The 15,874-nt window shown below is 42.4% G+C and overlaps 1 protein-coding gene across 3 annotated transcripts in view; it reads right to left on the bottom strand.

Annotated features, from left to right (window-relative positions):
- Positions 1-1,616: 1,616 nt before the first annotated feature.
- The window catches only part of KYNU (kynureninase), a 227,840-nt gene continuing 213,582 nt past the window's right edge, over positions 1,617-15,874 (bottom strand). For all 3 annotated transcript variants that reach the window (XM_029605405.1, XM_029605408.1, XM_029605407.1), the window contains one exon: positions 1,617-2,581. In XM_029605405.1, the coding sequence (XP_029461265.1) occupies positions 2,459-2,581 (123 nt within the window). In that variant the 3' untranslated portion in view covers positions 1,617-2,458. The remainder of the gene's footprint in view (positions 2,582-15,874) is intronic.

Here is a 15,874-nt window from a genome sequence, read left to right as displayed (position 1 = left end):
GCGCAGGAGTGGATATACGCGCTTAACCCTCTTAAAATCCGCCCCATAACGGGGCTTTTGAAAATTACTATGATATATGATACTTTTTTCTGTGTTACTCCATTGAAATTTCACTCCTCTGTGTTTTTGTACAGTGCTGCATATGTTCAAGTTCAAACATTTAATTATTTGTATCACATGTTCATTTGTTCTCCATTAAACAATATATCCTATTTTAGACTCTAACATTGGGGTTTCCATCCAGTTGTAATGAAACTTGCAGGTAGTTATCAGCAGCAAAGTATCAACACTCCAAGTCACCAAGATGGGGCAAAGTGGCACCAAGAATGGCATGAATAGCTCAAGGGACCATGATGGGTCAAGACTAAATGAAAAGTGCATGAACATCACAAGGCAATGTGAGAGAAGCTAAGGAGAATCAACAGCAGTAAGAAAATCCCACAGCACCAAAAGAGGTGCAATAGAAACCAACAAAGATGGCATTAACAGCCCAAGGAACAAAAAGAGAATTAAAGCAACACCAAGAATGGTATGAAACCTCCAAAATAAGAAAAGAGTTGCAAAGGGCATTAAAAAAAAGGCATAAACAGCCAAAGTCACCAAAATAGGAGCAAAAGAGTGCCAACAGTGGAAAGAGCATCCCAAGGCAGTTAAAGCCAAAATAGCATAATTACAAATAACGGAAATCAAATCTAAATGAAGAAAATAGGTAATGGTGTAAGTGCTGGCAGGTTTTGAAGTGAAACAGTAGTAAGACAACCAAGAAAGAACTGAAAATGTACTTGCAATAGAGGCAATTAATAATAATTACTTTTTCAAGTACATTCAAAGCGAAAAGTGTGTGCGTGTGTGAGTGGGGCCACTTGATGGCCAAGGGATAAAAGGGTTGCTAAGGGAAGACAAGGAAGTAGCAGAAAATCTGAATTTATTTATTTGCCTCAATATTTAATGAGGATGTTGGGAACAGTCCTTGATGGTGATGATTCTGAGCTATCACAGGAGACGTCTGTGATAACGAAAGCTGTAGAAGATAAAACTGACAAATTAATAAGCTTCAAAATCACCAGGATTGGATGGTATCCACCCAAGAGTACTGAAAGAACTCAAATATGAAATTGCAAACCTGTTACTAGCAATCTATAATTTATAATTTAACACCGCCATAATACCTGAATACTGGACTGTGGTCAACTTAATGCTGATTTTAAAAAGAGCTCTCACATGATCTTGGAAACAGACCAATGAATCTGTCGTTGATGCTGGGCAAATAAAATTACTGACCAATCAGACATGGCTTAATGGGGAAGAATCAACTCAGTTTTAGCAAAGTGAAATCTTGCCTTACAAATCTATTAGATTTTTTTAAAGTTGCAAATAAACATGTGGATCAAGGTGAGCTGGTTAATCTAGTGTATTTGGATTTTCAGAAGGCATCTGACCAACTCCCTCATGATAGAAACCTCAGGAAATTAAAAAGTCATGAACTAAGTGGCAGTGTCCTGTTGTGGACTGGTAACTTGTTAAAAGACAGGAAACATAGGATAGCACAAAATAGTTAGTTTTCCAAATGGAGAAAGTCGCAAATCCCTGTGAGACTCCACTGTGACATCGGCTGGTTTTTTTTTTTACCTTAACTAGCTATACTTACTTATTATTGTAGACGTCCAGTGTCAATGTCAGAGCAATACTGGAGGCAGCTGGGAGCAGGTAAGACACTATCATGCTCCCAGCCAGGTTTCCAAAGGGGGTCGGGTATGTGGTAGAGGTTGCAGATGAGTGGGGAGGGTGGTTTGGGGGAGGGGGCAGGACAAGGCTTAATGATTTGGAAAAAAAATACTATTCAAGGAAAAAGGACCAGTTTGGGCTGCTACAGTTGTTTTGATTTTAAAAGATTTGGTGGGTTAAGGGGGGTAGAGTGAGCATCAGGCATTTGCACACATTTATGTCAAAAGTTTTCTGGATGGGGTTCTGTGGGACTTTACTTCAAGGCCCACACACTTATTATTTTTTTTTTTTGTACTGCGTTGGAACTTAACTGACTATATCCTTGAATATAGCCATTAATGGTAAAATTATCCAGCAACATGTTCCCGGATAACTTTGGAACATAACTGGTGATATTCAAACCAGCTGCTTAGGTTTCAAATTTATCTGGTTAGGTATAGCTGGATAGCTTTATTCAAGGATATTTATCATCCTTAAATATCCCTGATAACTTATCCACAAACTTTAGTGGAATAGGTTATCCATTTTCTGGGGTTTTTTATTTTTTAATATTGGCCTCATTAACTATCTGATGAAAATTAAGGATGTATCAAACCTACAGTATATTTTTGGGACACTTTACTTGTACAACAATGCTAAGCATTGGGGACATGAAAATGGTAAATAAGAGCTTTCTGTGATAATTAGCAACAATTTGAGGTACAACTCTTCTACCAAGAAGATATGAACATTTTCATATCTGTTTTGTGACTGTTAATGCAGATCCAAGGATTTCAATAAATTTGTACACATCTTGAAAAGAATTGTAGAGTGGTACAGGAGCAATTCGAAGACCACTTGGTTCTCTCATGTCACACTGCAAAACAGAAAAAGACAAAAAAAATTATCTTTATTATTTAAGGGCTACAGCATGTCAGACTGATAGACAGATCCAGCAATCTTGGTAATGTAATAGTGGCCAGGTGGTATCAATATGTCTGCAGAGACAGGGTTGAAAATAACAAAATACAATCTTTTGAATTTATTTCTCTGATTTGATGAAGGTGAAGAAGTAAAAGAACAATTAAAAGTTTCAGTTTGTAGAGAGACAGATTCATTCAGATAATTTTATTGCCATGACAATTGTACATGAATTGCCAAAGCATCTAATTATTTATTTATTTATTTATTTATTTATTTATTTATTTATTTAAAAGTATTTACAAACCATGCATTACAATAATTCAGGGTTGGATACAATACTATCCACATTAAAGCAAACAATAAAACCGACATCGCAATGTAAATAAGATTAAATTCTATTTAACAAAAGACAAAGTCTTAAATAGTTGCATGGAGTTGAGATGACATTAAAGAAGCCTAGTTAAAGGACTCAAAGGCTTTTTGAAGAGGACATTTTTTAATACTTTTTGAAGACCTTAGAATCCTTCATATTATATTTCTCTAAGGGTAGAGAATTCCACAAAACTGGGTCTGCTGTTGAAAAAACCCTTTCATGGGTCTTTGATAGACAGGCACCCCTAAGAGATGGAATAAAGAGGTTATGACCAGTGGAGTAAAGAGTGTGTATTTTTAATGACCAGCAGAGTACAGGGTGTATATTTTTAAAGTGGCAGAAATCCAAGGAAATTTAAAATTATACAGTAGGGATGTGAATCGTTTTTTGACGATTTAAAATATCGTCCGATATATTTTAAATCGTCAAAAATCGTTAGAGTCGATATTTAATAGGAATTCCCCCGATTTATCGTTAAAAATCGTAAATCGGGGGAAGGGGGAGGGGAAGGGGGAGGGCGGGAAAACCGGCACACTAAAACATCCCTAAAACCCACCCGACCCTTTAAAATAAATCCCCCACCCTCCCGAACCCCCCCAAATGTCTTAAATTACCTGGGGTCCAGAGGAGGGGTCCCGTTGTGATCTTCCACTCTTGGGCCACGGGTGCGTTGATAGAAAAATGGCGCCGGCGCTACCTTTGCCCTGTCATATGACAGGGCAAAGGTAGCGCCGGCGCCATTTTGGTTCCTATCCCCCGACGTCACGAGCGTAGGAGATCGCTCCTGGACCCCCACTGGACCCCCAGGGACTTTTGGCCAGCTTGGGGGTCCTCCTGACCCCCACAAGACTTGCCAAAAGTTCAGCGGGGGTCCGGGAACGACCTCCTGCACTCGAATCGTGTTGCTGTACGGCCGGCTCCATTTTGCTGTACGGCAATATGGCCATATTGCCGTACGGCAAAATGGCGCCGGCCGTACGGCCTGAGCCCGGTGGGGGCCCTGAGCTTGGGTGCTACAGTTTCTGGCCCTCAACTGTTGCTGCCAATCTCCCTTCTTAGGGAGTCACGTTCATTCGCCACCATCGCCCTCGTGGACACTGGGGTGAGTAGAAATGTCATTATGGAAGAAATCGCCAAGCTCCTTCAGATACCAGTCCAGCCACTGGAAGTACCACTACGTATCACCTCAATTCAAGGAGAACCTCTCCCTGATCAGATCACTCACCATACCATGGTCATTCGCCTCACAGTTGGGACCCTCCATGATGAGGAGATCTCCCTCCTGATCTTGTAATGATCAACACACCCCATAGTCCTTGGACTTCCTTGACTTCAGTTACAAGAACCCCACTTTAACTGGCAATCCCTGCAACTCACCCAGTGGGGCTCTCGATGTCAAACTCACTGTTTATGGCAATTGCTCCATGTGTGACAGTTTTAATCTACAACCCTTCCTGGGGCACCTGCTTCATACTCAGAATTTAAAGACGTATTCTCCAAACAAAACGTTGATATTCTGCCTCCACTCCGGAAGTTTAACTGCCCCACAGAACTCCTACCTGGAACCATGCCTCCCAAGGGCAGAACCTATCCTCTTTCACTCCCAGAAACCCAAGCGATGTCAACATACATCAAAAAAAATTTGGCCAAAGGGTTCATATGATCCTCTACTTCCCCGGCAGGCGCCAGGTTCTTGTTTGTAAAGAAGAAGGATGGCAGTCTAAGACCATGAATAGACTACAGAGGTTTGAACGCAGTAACCCATAAGGACCAGTACCCACTGCCACTTAGTGAACTGTTTGACTGCCTACAGGGTGCACAAATCTTTACTAAACTAGATCTACAGGGGGCATCTAACCTAGTACGGATTCAACCAGAAGACATCTGGAAAACTGCCTTCAACACAAGAGACGGTCACTACGAGTACGTTGTAATGCCCTTCGGGATTTGGAATGCCCCTGCAGTCTTCCAGCGGCTAACAAACAAGATTTTCCAGGGCCTTTTGTACTCATTCGTCGTAGTATATCTGGATGATATATTAATCTTCTCCAAAGACATGAAATCTCATCATTCCCACATTCAAACAGTCCTCCAATGCCTTAGAGACCATCATCTCTATGCTAAGTTAGAGAAGTGCATTTTTGAGCAATCCAGTCTCCCATTCATAGGCTACATCATCTCCAGCCGAGGGTTCACCATGGATCCTGACAAACTCCAGAGTATTCAAGATTGGCCTCTGTTATGATTTTGTGAATCCTTGATGGTTAACAGTCTTCCATGGGCCAAAAGGAAGTTCAATTCCGGTCCAGGTCGAGGCAGGCAGCAAGGCAAGAGTATCCAAGTCCGGTCCGGGTCTAGGCAGGCAGCAAGGCAAGAGTATCCAAGTCCGATCCGGGTCTAAGCAGGTAGCAAGGCAAGAGTATCCGAGTCCGATCCAGGTCTAGGCAAGTAGCAAACAACAGAATCCGACAGAGCATCAGCGCAAGAAGCCTGTAGCTGAGGCGAGGTTATGCTGAAGTCGGGGCTTTAAGTACTGAGGTTCTCCCGTGCAATTTGCCGGACTTCTGGAGATGACACACTTAAAGAGGGCGGAGTCTCATCCCGAAGTGGAATGCCGCTGCCGCCCGATGACGCCATGCACTGGAAACAATGAGGAGCCGGGACCCTGCTCATCGTGAGTGGCAACAGCCTCAACCAGCGGGTCTCCGAGCCCTAAAAAGATTCCTTGGATTCACAAATTACTATCAAAACTTTATTGCCAATTACTCCACGTTGGCCGCTCCACTCACTGCTATGAAGGGATGTGATCTTCGAGTCTGGAGCCCCAAGGCCCAATCAGCCTTCCACACCTTGAACGAGGCCTTCTATACCTGCCTGTGTTTAGTCACCCGGATCCTAACCACCCCTTCATAGTCGAAGTCGATGCATCTGCCATTGGAGCAGGAGCGGTATTGAGTCAATACTCCACCAAGGGAACCTTAGTTCCATGTTTTTTCTATTCACATAAATTATCCTCCACAGAACAGAATTATACCATAGGGGACCGCAAACTCCTAGCAGTGAAACTTGCCCTCCAGGAATGGCATCCTTGGCTTGAAGGGGCGCAACACTAATTCACAATATTCACCAACCATAAAAATCTGGAACACCTAAAAGAGTTCCCAATTACTTAGCAAAATACAAGCCCGCTGGGCCCTGTTCTTTGAGTGCTTCAACTTCGAGCTCTGCTATCGTCCAGTGGCAAAAAACCTCCGTGCAGATGCACTATCTCACTCCATTGAGCCAGAGGACACACCCGAGACTCCCAGACACATCATTGATCCAGCTTGCATATCAATAAGTCACCACCACGGTACCAGCGGGAATATGGTGGTCCCCTGCCATCTTCGTGAATGTATGCTCCATTGGGCTCACGATTCCAAGCTGGCCGGTTACCCCAGCCGAGCCCGGACTCTCAAAATGCTCCAAAGGCACTATTGTTGGCCTGGTATTGCAAAAGACACCTGAGAACATGTGGACTCCTGTCCGGTCTGTGCTCAGCAAAAACCCCCAACTGGCCACCCATGGGGGCTTCTTCAACCACTTCCTGCACCCACTGAACCCTGGTCAAGTCTCGCCACAGATTTCATCATGGATCTGCCTCCTTCAAAAGGAAATATGGTAATCTGGGTCATCATTGACCGCTTCTCAAAAATAGCCCACTTCGTCCCCCTTACCTGGACTCCCATTGGCTCCAGAGCTAGCTCAAATCTTCTTAACCTACATATTTCGTTTACATGGTCTACCACAAGAAATCGTCTCTGTTCGTGGCCCTCAATTTGCCGCTAAATATTGGAGGTCTCTCTGTAAAAAATTCAATATTACGTTAAACTTAACATCAGCTTATCATCCGCAAGCAAATGGCCAGGCCGAGAGGACTAATCGCTCATTGAAAACCTTCCTGCGATCCTATGTCAACGACCAGCAAGATGACTGGGCCGACCTCCTGCCATGGGCAGAACTATCCCATAACACCCATATCACCTCTGCCACAGAGGTTTCACCCTTTGCCGTAATCTTTGGCCGTCAACCGTGCCTACCCCTGCCGGTTCCACTCAATGTACCCTCACCTACAGCCCAACTACAGCACAAACCATACGCCGGCTCTGGAACCAAGTCAGGGAGTGGCTCTGCCAAGGAGCTGACCGGGCCAAATGCTTCACTGACACCCATCGTCGGACTGCACCTCTGTTCCTGCCTGGACAAAAAGTCTGGCTTAGCACTAAGCACATCCGGTTACGATTAACTTCCCAACGGTTAGCTCCAAAATTTATTGGTCCATTTCCCATTCTTTGATGCATAGAAGCAGTCACCTACCAGCAAACGCTTCCACCCTCCATGGGAATTCACAGCACGTTTCACATGTCGCTACTCTATCCATTGGTCCTATCTTGGCTTTCCCGAAGGCCTCCTCCACCTACGCAACATACAGTGGAACCTGAAAACACTTTACAGGTCAAAGAAGTTCTGGATGTTCGACGCCATCGAGGCCACTGGCAATACTTCCTGTCATGGGAGGGCTTTGGTCCAGAAGAAAACTCCTGGGAGCCCTCTCACCATATTTTTGACAAAACCCTGCTCTTGGACTTCCACCGAGATCATCCAGAAAAACCCAGACCGGTAAGGGGGAGGCCTAGAAGGGGGGGTACTGTTGCGCGTCCCGGCCGCATGAGTGCCGCGACCGGGCCTGCTCACCTCGCACTACTTTCGACTAGCTCCAGTCTTGCTGCTGCTGCCAGCTCCCGCTGTCACTCACCACGGCCCTCTCCAGCTTCCTCCACGCAGCAGGCCTCGCAGTGGAGCTCCCATTGGGGTTCCGCGTCTTCGGAAGCTTTGGCCCCGCCTCTAGGCATGCAGGCAGCCAACATCCTCCGATTTAAAGGGTCAAGCACGGGAACATTTAAAGGGCCAAGTGCGATCGCGAGCAATGCCCACCAACCTGATGTCACCAGCGCCGGAGTGCTAAGACAGTGACACCACCAGGCGTCGCGCGCTGTGCGTCACGTGCCGAAGGGGCGCGACAAAGGGGTACTCCCCTTTGTGCACCCCTATGTGCAAACCGCAGTGCTAGCAATACATAATCTCCACACAACCCTCGAATGACCAAAGAATGGCAAACCATCAACTCCCCAAAGTCTGTAAGAGCATCAGAAATGACCCAAACACTGACAACAATTGGAAGGACAGAGGAATGAAAACAAAAATAAAACTTAAATATCAACACTCAACCATTACTCACAACAACAACAACAAATCTCTCAGTAGCTACCTAACACTTTCTTTCCTACTCTTTAATGCTCAATCCATAACCAAAAAAAATTTCAATCGTCAACGACCTTCTCCAAGATGAAAAAACAGATTTCATAGCCATCACAGAATCATGGGCAAAAAAACACAGACACAGTACTAATCAACCAAATCAATAACTCTATCTACAGAACTTTTTCTGTTCCCAGACCAAAAAAGAAAGACGGTGGCCTTATGCTAATCACAAAAAAAAAACCTACAGATGAAATTGATTCCAACAAGCAATTGCTCTCCACTGGAAATTGCACTATTTGATTCTCCACATTTACAAATTTGTCTGGTATACTCCCCCCCTAATACTCTCGAAAAAAACTGCTCACCACTTATTGAATTTTTCCTGACAAAATATCAATTAATAAACACATAATTATTCTTGGTGACTTCAACTTACACATAGACTCTGCCCCCTACTCTCCTGCCTGCTCCTCAATCATTGATGCTCTATCATCACTGGGTCTCAATCAAATTATCAATGGCCCAACGCACAAAGTAGGTCACACACTAGACCTAATCTTCATCAACACCAATTTTTGGTCAAACCACCAAATAAAGATAACAAAAATATCATGGTCAGACCACTCTATCATCCACGCAAACTATATTCAAATTGTAAACTCACAACAAGAAAAAGCACAACCAAATCCTTCTCTTACCATCCAGCTTTCTGCATTGAAACTCTTCAAGCAAATCTACAAACTGAACTAACAAACATATTCCTATCAAACACAGAAAAAGCAACATCATCCTGGATCACCATAACGAGAACCATAGCAGATAAGATAAATCCCATAATAACGAAAACTATAAAAGAATCAAAAAAATCTGAACCTTTGGTACAATGAAAACATCAGAGCAGCCAAACAGAAACTTAGAAAAAAAGAGACATCATGGAGAAAAAACAAACTAAACGCATACAGAGCACAACTAGCAGAATACAAAAAACGTATCCATAAAACAAAAAAAAGATTTCTACACTAACAAAATAACCAAATACCAACAAAACCCTAACATGCTCTTCAACATAGTAAAAAGCCTAACCAAATCATCTTACGATGATCAGCCACAATCAACACCAAAGATCACTAGTAACGACTTTGCAGACTTCTTTAATGAAAAAAATCAAAATCCTCATAAAGAAAAACCTAAAAAATGACTCACAAGATCAGAAATTACCGAACATTCAAACAAAAAACTGGTCAAACTTTGAGACAGCATCTTCTTTAGAAATCTAAATGATCATTAAAAAAATGAACCCAGCCAAACACCCTATTGACGCCATACCCATTATAACGATAAAAAATCTCGAACCACCAATAATTAAGAAGATAACTGAAATCGTAAACCTTTCCCTCAAGGAAGGAAACTACCCAGAATGCCTAAAATCGGCAATCATCAAACCCATTCTAAAAAAGAATAATCTTGATCCAGAAAACCCACTGAACTACCTACCCATATCAAACTTTCCATTCCTTGCCAAAATCATTGAGAAAGTTGTCCACACACAGCTTACTGACCACCTAGAAGAAAACAACACCCTGCTACCCACTCAATTTGGCTTCAGAAAGCAACTGAACACTGAGACCCTACTACTAGCAATGAACGACTTTGTACTCAAAGGTTTTGAAAAAGGCCACAGCTACCTTCTAATCCTACTTGACCTATCAGCAGCCTTTGATACAGTAAACCACTCTATCATGATTGACCGTCTATCTGAAATTGGAGCTAAGGAAACAACCCTACAATGGTTCTCCTCGTACCTATCACAAAGATCCTACCAAGTGCTACTCAATGATTCCCTCTCAAAGAAAATCAATCTAAACACTGGAGTTCCCCAAGGATCCGCTCTATCAGCAATGATCTATAACATCTATCTGCTTCCATTATGCCACTTCCTATCAAATCTCAATCTGACCCACTTCATCTATGCTGATGATATTCAAATATTAATCCCAATAAAAACATCACTAGAAGAAACATACAAATTAACAGCCACTTACCTAAACAGTATAAAGGAAATACTAACCAACTTAAAACTCATCTTCAACTTCGACAAGACTGAATTGATATTATTAGACAGAAGTATCAACTCTCCTCAGATATCACCACTCAACCTAATGAAACAAAATACGGTTATATCTCCAATCAATCATGCTCACAACCTCAGAGTAATAATTGACAAGGAACTTTCTTTCAAAAACCATATCACAACAAAAATCAAAGACGGATATCATAAACTACTTACACTCCGTCATTTAAAACCTTTTCTTTCCAACAATGACTTCAGATCAGTCCTTCATTTACTAATTTTCTCCAACATAGATTACTGTAACTCACTCCTTTTCAACTCTAAACCCTATTCGCCCACTCCAGATCCTGCAGAACGCAGCTGCAAGAATCCTCACTGGATTGAAAAAGCATGACCACATCACTCCAACACTTATTTCACTTCACTGGCTACCAATAAGATTCAGGATTGAATACAAAGTACTATCCATCCTACATACAATTATATATGAAAAACAAGAAAATTGGCTAAGCCCCTCTATAAAACTACATACCCCAAACAGAAACCTTAGATCAGCAAATAAGGAACTTCTAAAAACATCATTTACGCGTTCCAATCAACTCACCTTAACCCAAAAGAGAGCAATCTCCCTAGGTAGCCCAAAACTCTGGAACTCACTCCCAACTGAACTCAGAGCTCAAGAAAACCTAAAAACCTTCAAAAAAGATCTCAAAACATGGATGTTCAACAAAGCATACCAACTCACCCAATGAACAACACAACAACATCACCCTCCACTCCAACCTGAAGAATAAATGAAACTTATCACGTCTATGTATTATAACTAAGAATTGAAATGTAAATCTGAACAGTAACTAACTTGCATATGATACCCCTATGTTTAACAACAGTTTGAACCTTTTTGAAACCCTGTTTATCGCCCTTAACCTTGTAACCTTGTATTTTTTGTAAACCGTTATGATGGCGTTATTATGCCGAAACCGAATGATGGTATATAAAACTCGATAAATAAATAAATAAACTTAGAGAGGGTCTCAGATTGATGACGTCACCTAAAGACCCTACAAATAACGAGGCCCTGTCCCCAGGACCTCACCTTGGCAATCGGGTCAACACTGTGGTGTAGTAAGCTTGCCTATCCTGTGTTTCAAGTGTCTCCTTGTTCCAGTGTTCCCTTGTTCCTGAGTCTCCGTGTGTTCCTGTATCCTTACTTAGGTAGTACCTCCTCAGACTGATCTCTGGTACTGACCTCGGCCTGCCTGACCATTTTGTCTGCTGCCTGGAACTGACCTCTGCCTGCCTGACTATTCTCTTGTCTGCTGCCTGGAACTGACCACTGCCTGCCTGACCATTCTCTTTGCCTGCTGCCTGGAACCTACTGCTAGCCTTGATTACGCCCGGACTGACCTTGGTATTTGACTCCTGCTTTGGCTTACCACTCTGGATTGATACTCTGGCTCTGACTCTTGCGCTTCACTTGGACAATCTCTTCTGGCCTACTGTGGCTACCAGACCAACCTGCTTGGAATCCACCCGCGGCCTTCACCTGACTAGACCTGCAGGTGCTGCCTGCCTTGCCCAGAGAACCTTCCTGAACTGTTACCTCCCTGATGTCTCTGGAGCTTCCAGTTCGGGTCTGGTCCATTCTCTCTGCATCAGCCGCGCACCCTTGCTCGTGGAGGCAACGCCCCCTATGCTACCTCTCTGGGAGACAATCTGAGGCCCACCTAAGTCCAGGTGGTCCGGTTACCCAAGGACTCAACTTGAGGAAACCCTAGACTGTTATTGGCGAAGCTCCAGCTAGCCTCTGTCTCCTTGTGTGCTCCACCTCCTGGTGGCAGGCGCTCTCTGGGTCCGACCAGAAGGCCGTACCAATCCTGCACCAGGCCAAGGGTCCACTTCCAGCGCAACACTAGTGCTGCTGCATGGAGATACAGGAGATTAATATGGAATGGTACTGAGAACTGACCCTTTTAACTCCTACATATGATCACCTTGGAGATGCCAAACTCTACATTCCATGCAAGATAGATTGTTTCAGATATATAGAGTAGTATTTTTATTTTGATATTAATAATATTTAACAAATATCATGAAAATTAAGGTGGGGAAAAGTATCCACTTAGAACGGGCTAATGTGCTAGAGATATATTTATATGGGACTAGTATCCATCTCAATATTTAAGCCAGGATATTAGGTATAACTAACTTTTTGATTTAGATAACAGGGATGTGCAGATCAAAAAGATTCATTTTGGTTTGTTTTTTTCATCTTTGAGGTGGAGGAGGTAATTCCTTTTTCGGTTCATTTTAATGTCTATTTCACTTCACTCTGCTGAACTAAAACACAAAACAGAAAAAAACAAGGCCTTCCCAGGCCTCTAAAGCTGCTTCTGGTATCTCCCAGGGACTCCCTAGGCCTTCAAACCCCATGTCCCACCAAACAGCTAGGGCTGTTGTCTACCTGCCTTGACTGAGCCTAGCCTGGTTAGGGCATATCTAGGCCCTTCTGACTACCTCCATGGGACGTCTGCAGCAGAAGAAAGGAGCAGGAGTGATCCACTTTCACTCCTGCCTCACTGGAGTCCTGAAAAATGGTGGCAGTTGTACAGTTATACAAGAAAATGGCACTGGCCAGCCCTGAGGTCAGTGGTATTTTGTTGACATCAACTTGGCATCAGTCTCAGAGCCAACTGTTGCCATATTTCAAGAGACTCCAGCATGGCAATAGTAACCAGGGATCACTTCTGCTCCTTTTTTCTGCTGCAACCCCCCATGGAACCGATAAGGTGTTAGCAAATGTAGTAGGAAGTAGAAAGAGACTCAGGGGCAAATATCCTGCACTATTTTCTAATAGTGTGCATTATTAGTTAAAACAAATAGAGCAAAAAATGTGTGTGTGTGTGTTGGGGGGGGGGGGGGTTTGGGAGCTGGTAGGAATTTGGTTCATTTGAAACAAACTGACCAAAAATGGCCATTTTCAGTTCATATTCTTCATTCATTTCAAACAAATGCATGGACTTATTAGATAATTATATGTTGTAAGTATGTAGAAAAGCCTAGTAGAAACTAGGGATGTGCAGCAGGAACAGATACATTCGATTTGGTATTCGTATTCATCGGGACCCAAATCCGTTACATCTGTTTTCAGGGGACTCCGATTCATCCATTAGTTACATATGGTATTTGTTTCCCATTAAAGTTAAAAAAAAACCCATCCCAACTCTTTAAACTTAATTAACTACAACCCCCCACCCTCCTGATCCCCCCAAGACTTGGGGGGATCAGGAGGGTAGGGCTGGCCACCATTGCTCCTACCATGTGACAGGGGCCGACCAATGGCACCGGTAGCCTCTGTGACATAGTAAGGGCAAAGGCTATCGGCGCCATTTTGAATACCGGCAACCGACGGCACGAGTGCAGGAGATCACTCCAGGACCCCTGCTGTACCACCAGGGACTTTTGGCAAGTCTTGGGGGATTAGGAGGGTGGGGGTTTTATTCGTTAATGATACGTTGCCTTCTTGGGGTTCGCAATACGTTTCGGAATCCCATGAATGCAACAAATAGGGACCTATACGTTGCGGATTGCGCATTCGTTCAAAACAAATGCACATCCCTAGTAGAAACTATACCTTGTCCACTCCCTTGTTTTTAAATAATAAACAATTTAGATCAGTTGTAAAATCTCTTATCAATTCATGAATATATTATTGCAACTCAATAGTGTTTTATCTATTTTATTGATATATTTTATGTTTTCAATTTTATTGTAAACTGCAGTGGCCAAATTTTCAGATTGTGCTGAATATATAAAACCAGAAATAATATATAAATAAATAAATATTCACTAATAGCCCTCTTAAATCTTTTGAAGGGATTCAGATGCTTCAGAATGTGATGGCAAAAATGATTTTGGGCTATTGTATTATGGACCATATTACCCTTTTTTTAATGACTTTCACTGTCACACTTCAAAATTATAGGGTAGATTTTTAAAGTTATGTGCAGGCATAGATTTGTTCGCGCAACCCAGCGTGAACAAATCTACGCCCGATTTTATAACATGCGTGCGCTGCTACGCGCATGTTATAAAATCCAGGGTCGGCGCACGCAGGGGGGTGCACAATTGTGCAACCTGCGTGTGCCGAGCTGAGCAGCCTGCCTCCATTCCCTCCGAGGCGGGTCCGAAATTGGAGCGGCCTCAGAGGGATCGCTTTTTCCGGCCCCCCCCCCCCCCCCCCACCTTCCCCTACCTACACCACCCCCCAACCGAGTGACAACCATTAGCTAAAGAACATGAACCACATCTACCCACAGAACCTATGTGACTCCACATAGTGACTATTGCTGTTGGAACATTGTTGGAATTTCAGATTAATTTTCACAGGTTGCCTTTTGATCAGGAATCTGATTCACAATAAACTTGAGTTGATAAAACTGAACCTTGGGCCATTAGTGTACCTACTAAATGGAACCTGCCAGTTACTTGTGACCTGGATTGTTCATTGTTGGAAACAGGATACTGGGCTTGATGGACCTTTGGTCTGACCAAGTACAGCAAAGCTAATGTTCTTATGTTAACCATTAGGCTTTCAGAAATATAAATTCCAGGCCAAAATAATGGTTGAATATTTTCTAACAAAGTGTTTTCTGTAAAGCAAGCCGATTGCCAGGCCTTGTTTAGTAATCGTGAGCTGTCTGCAACAAACTGCAGAAGAAATGTCTAGTCGACCTGCTTGCATCTAAAAAATATTGACAATTTCTTCCCAAATTTGAGACACAATTAGAAGACATTGGTATATTGAATAGTCATACAACTTTGCGTGAACCTTTGCTGTTTGCCTTTCACATGGCAAAAATATTAGAGTGGGTCATTAGCTCATCTTTGGATCTAGTGGGATATTCACAAGAAGTATCTGACAACGAGATTAATAGAGACTGCTAGCATAAACAGAACACCAATGGATGTATTGTATGCAGTCAATTGTTCATAAGGGTTTAAATGTGAAAATAGAATGGGGGTTATATTTTTTAATGCTATTTTGCCTCTCAATTGTCCTAATAATAAGATCTTTTGATATTTTAGTTACGTTAGTGATAATATGGTATAAAACTTGCTGATATGTAGATTCATGTAGGTTACATACATTTAAAATGGCTGTTAGAATTTGAGCATGATAAAGATAGATGAAAGTTTTAATGAGTAGGTTAATTCAAGATTTTTATTTTAAAATATTATTCTGTGTATTTTCATTAATCCCACTGTTTGTGGTTTGTTGTAAAATATATAGCAATCGGTGGCTTGAAGTTAGTGTATGAACATCGCAATGATATGCCCTTGAAACAATACTTCAAAAACATGATATCATGTTGAGCTTCAATGGAGATAGGAAGTAATTCTCCATATTGTATTTGCATATTTTGAAAAAGAAAAAAAACTTGTTGGACTTATGATTATTTATGAACCATAATGCTATAAAGGTTTAATGTTTGTGGTAA

The sequence above is a fragment of the Rhinatrema bivittatum genome, chromosome 6, assembly GCF_901001135.1.
Source record: "Rhinatrema bivittatum chromosome 6, aRhiBiv1.1, whole genome shotgun sequence".
NCBI classification, from domain to species: domain Eukaryota; kingdom Metazoa; phylum Chordata; class Amphibia; order Gymnophiona; family Rhinatrematidae; genus Rhinatrema; species Rhinatrema bivittatum.
Note: the sequence above shows the minus strand (reverse complement) of the source record. Positions and strands in the feature narration are given on the sequence as shown.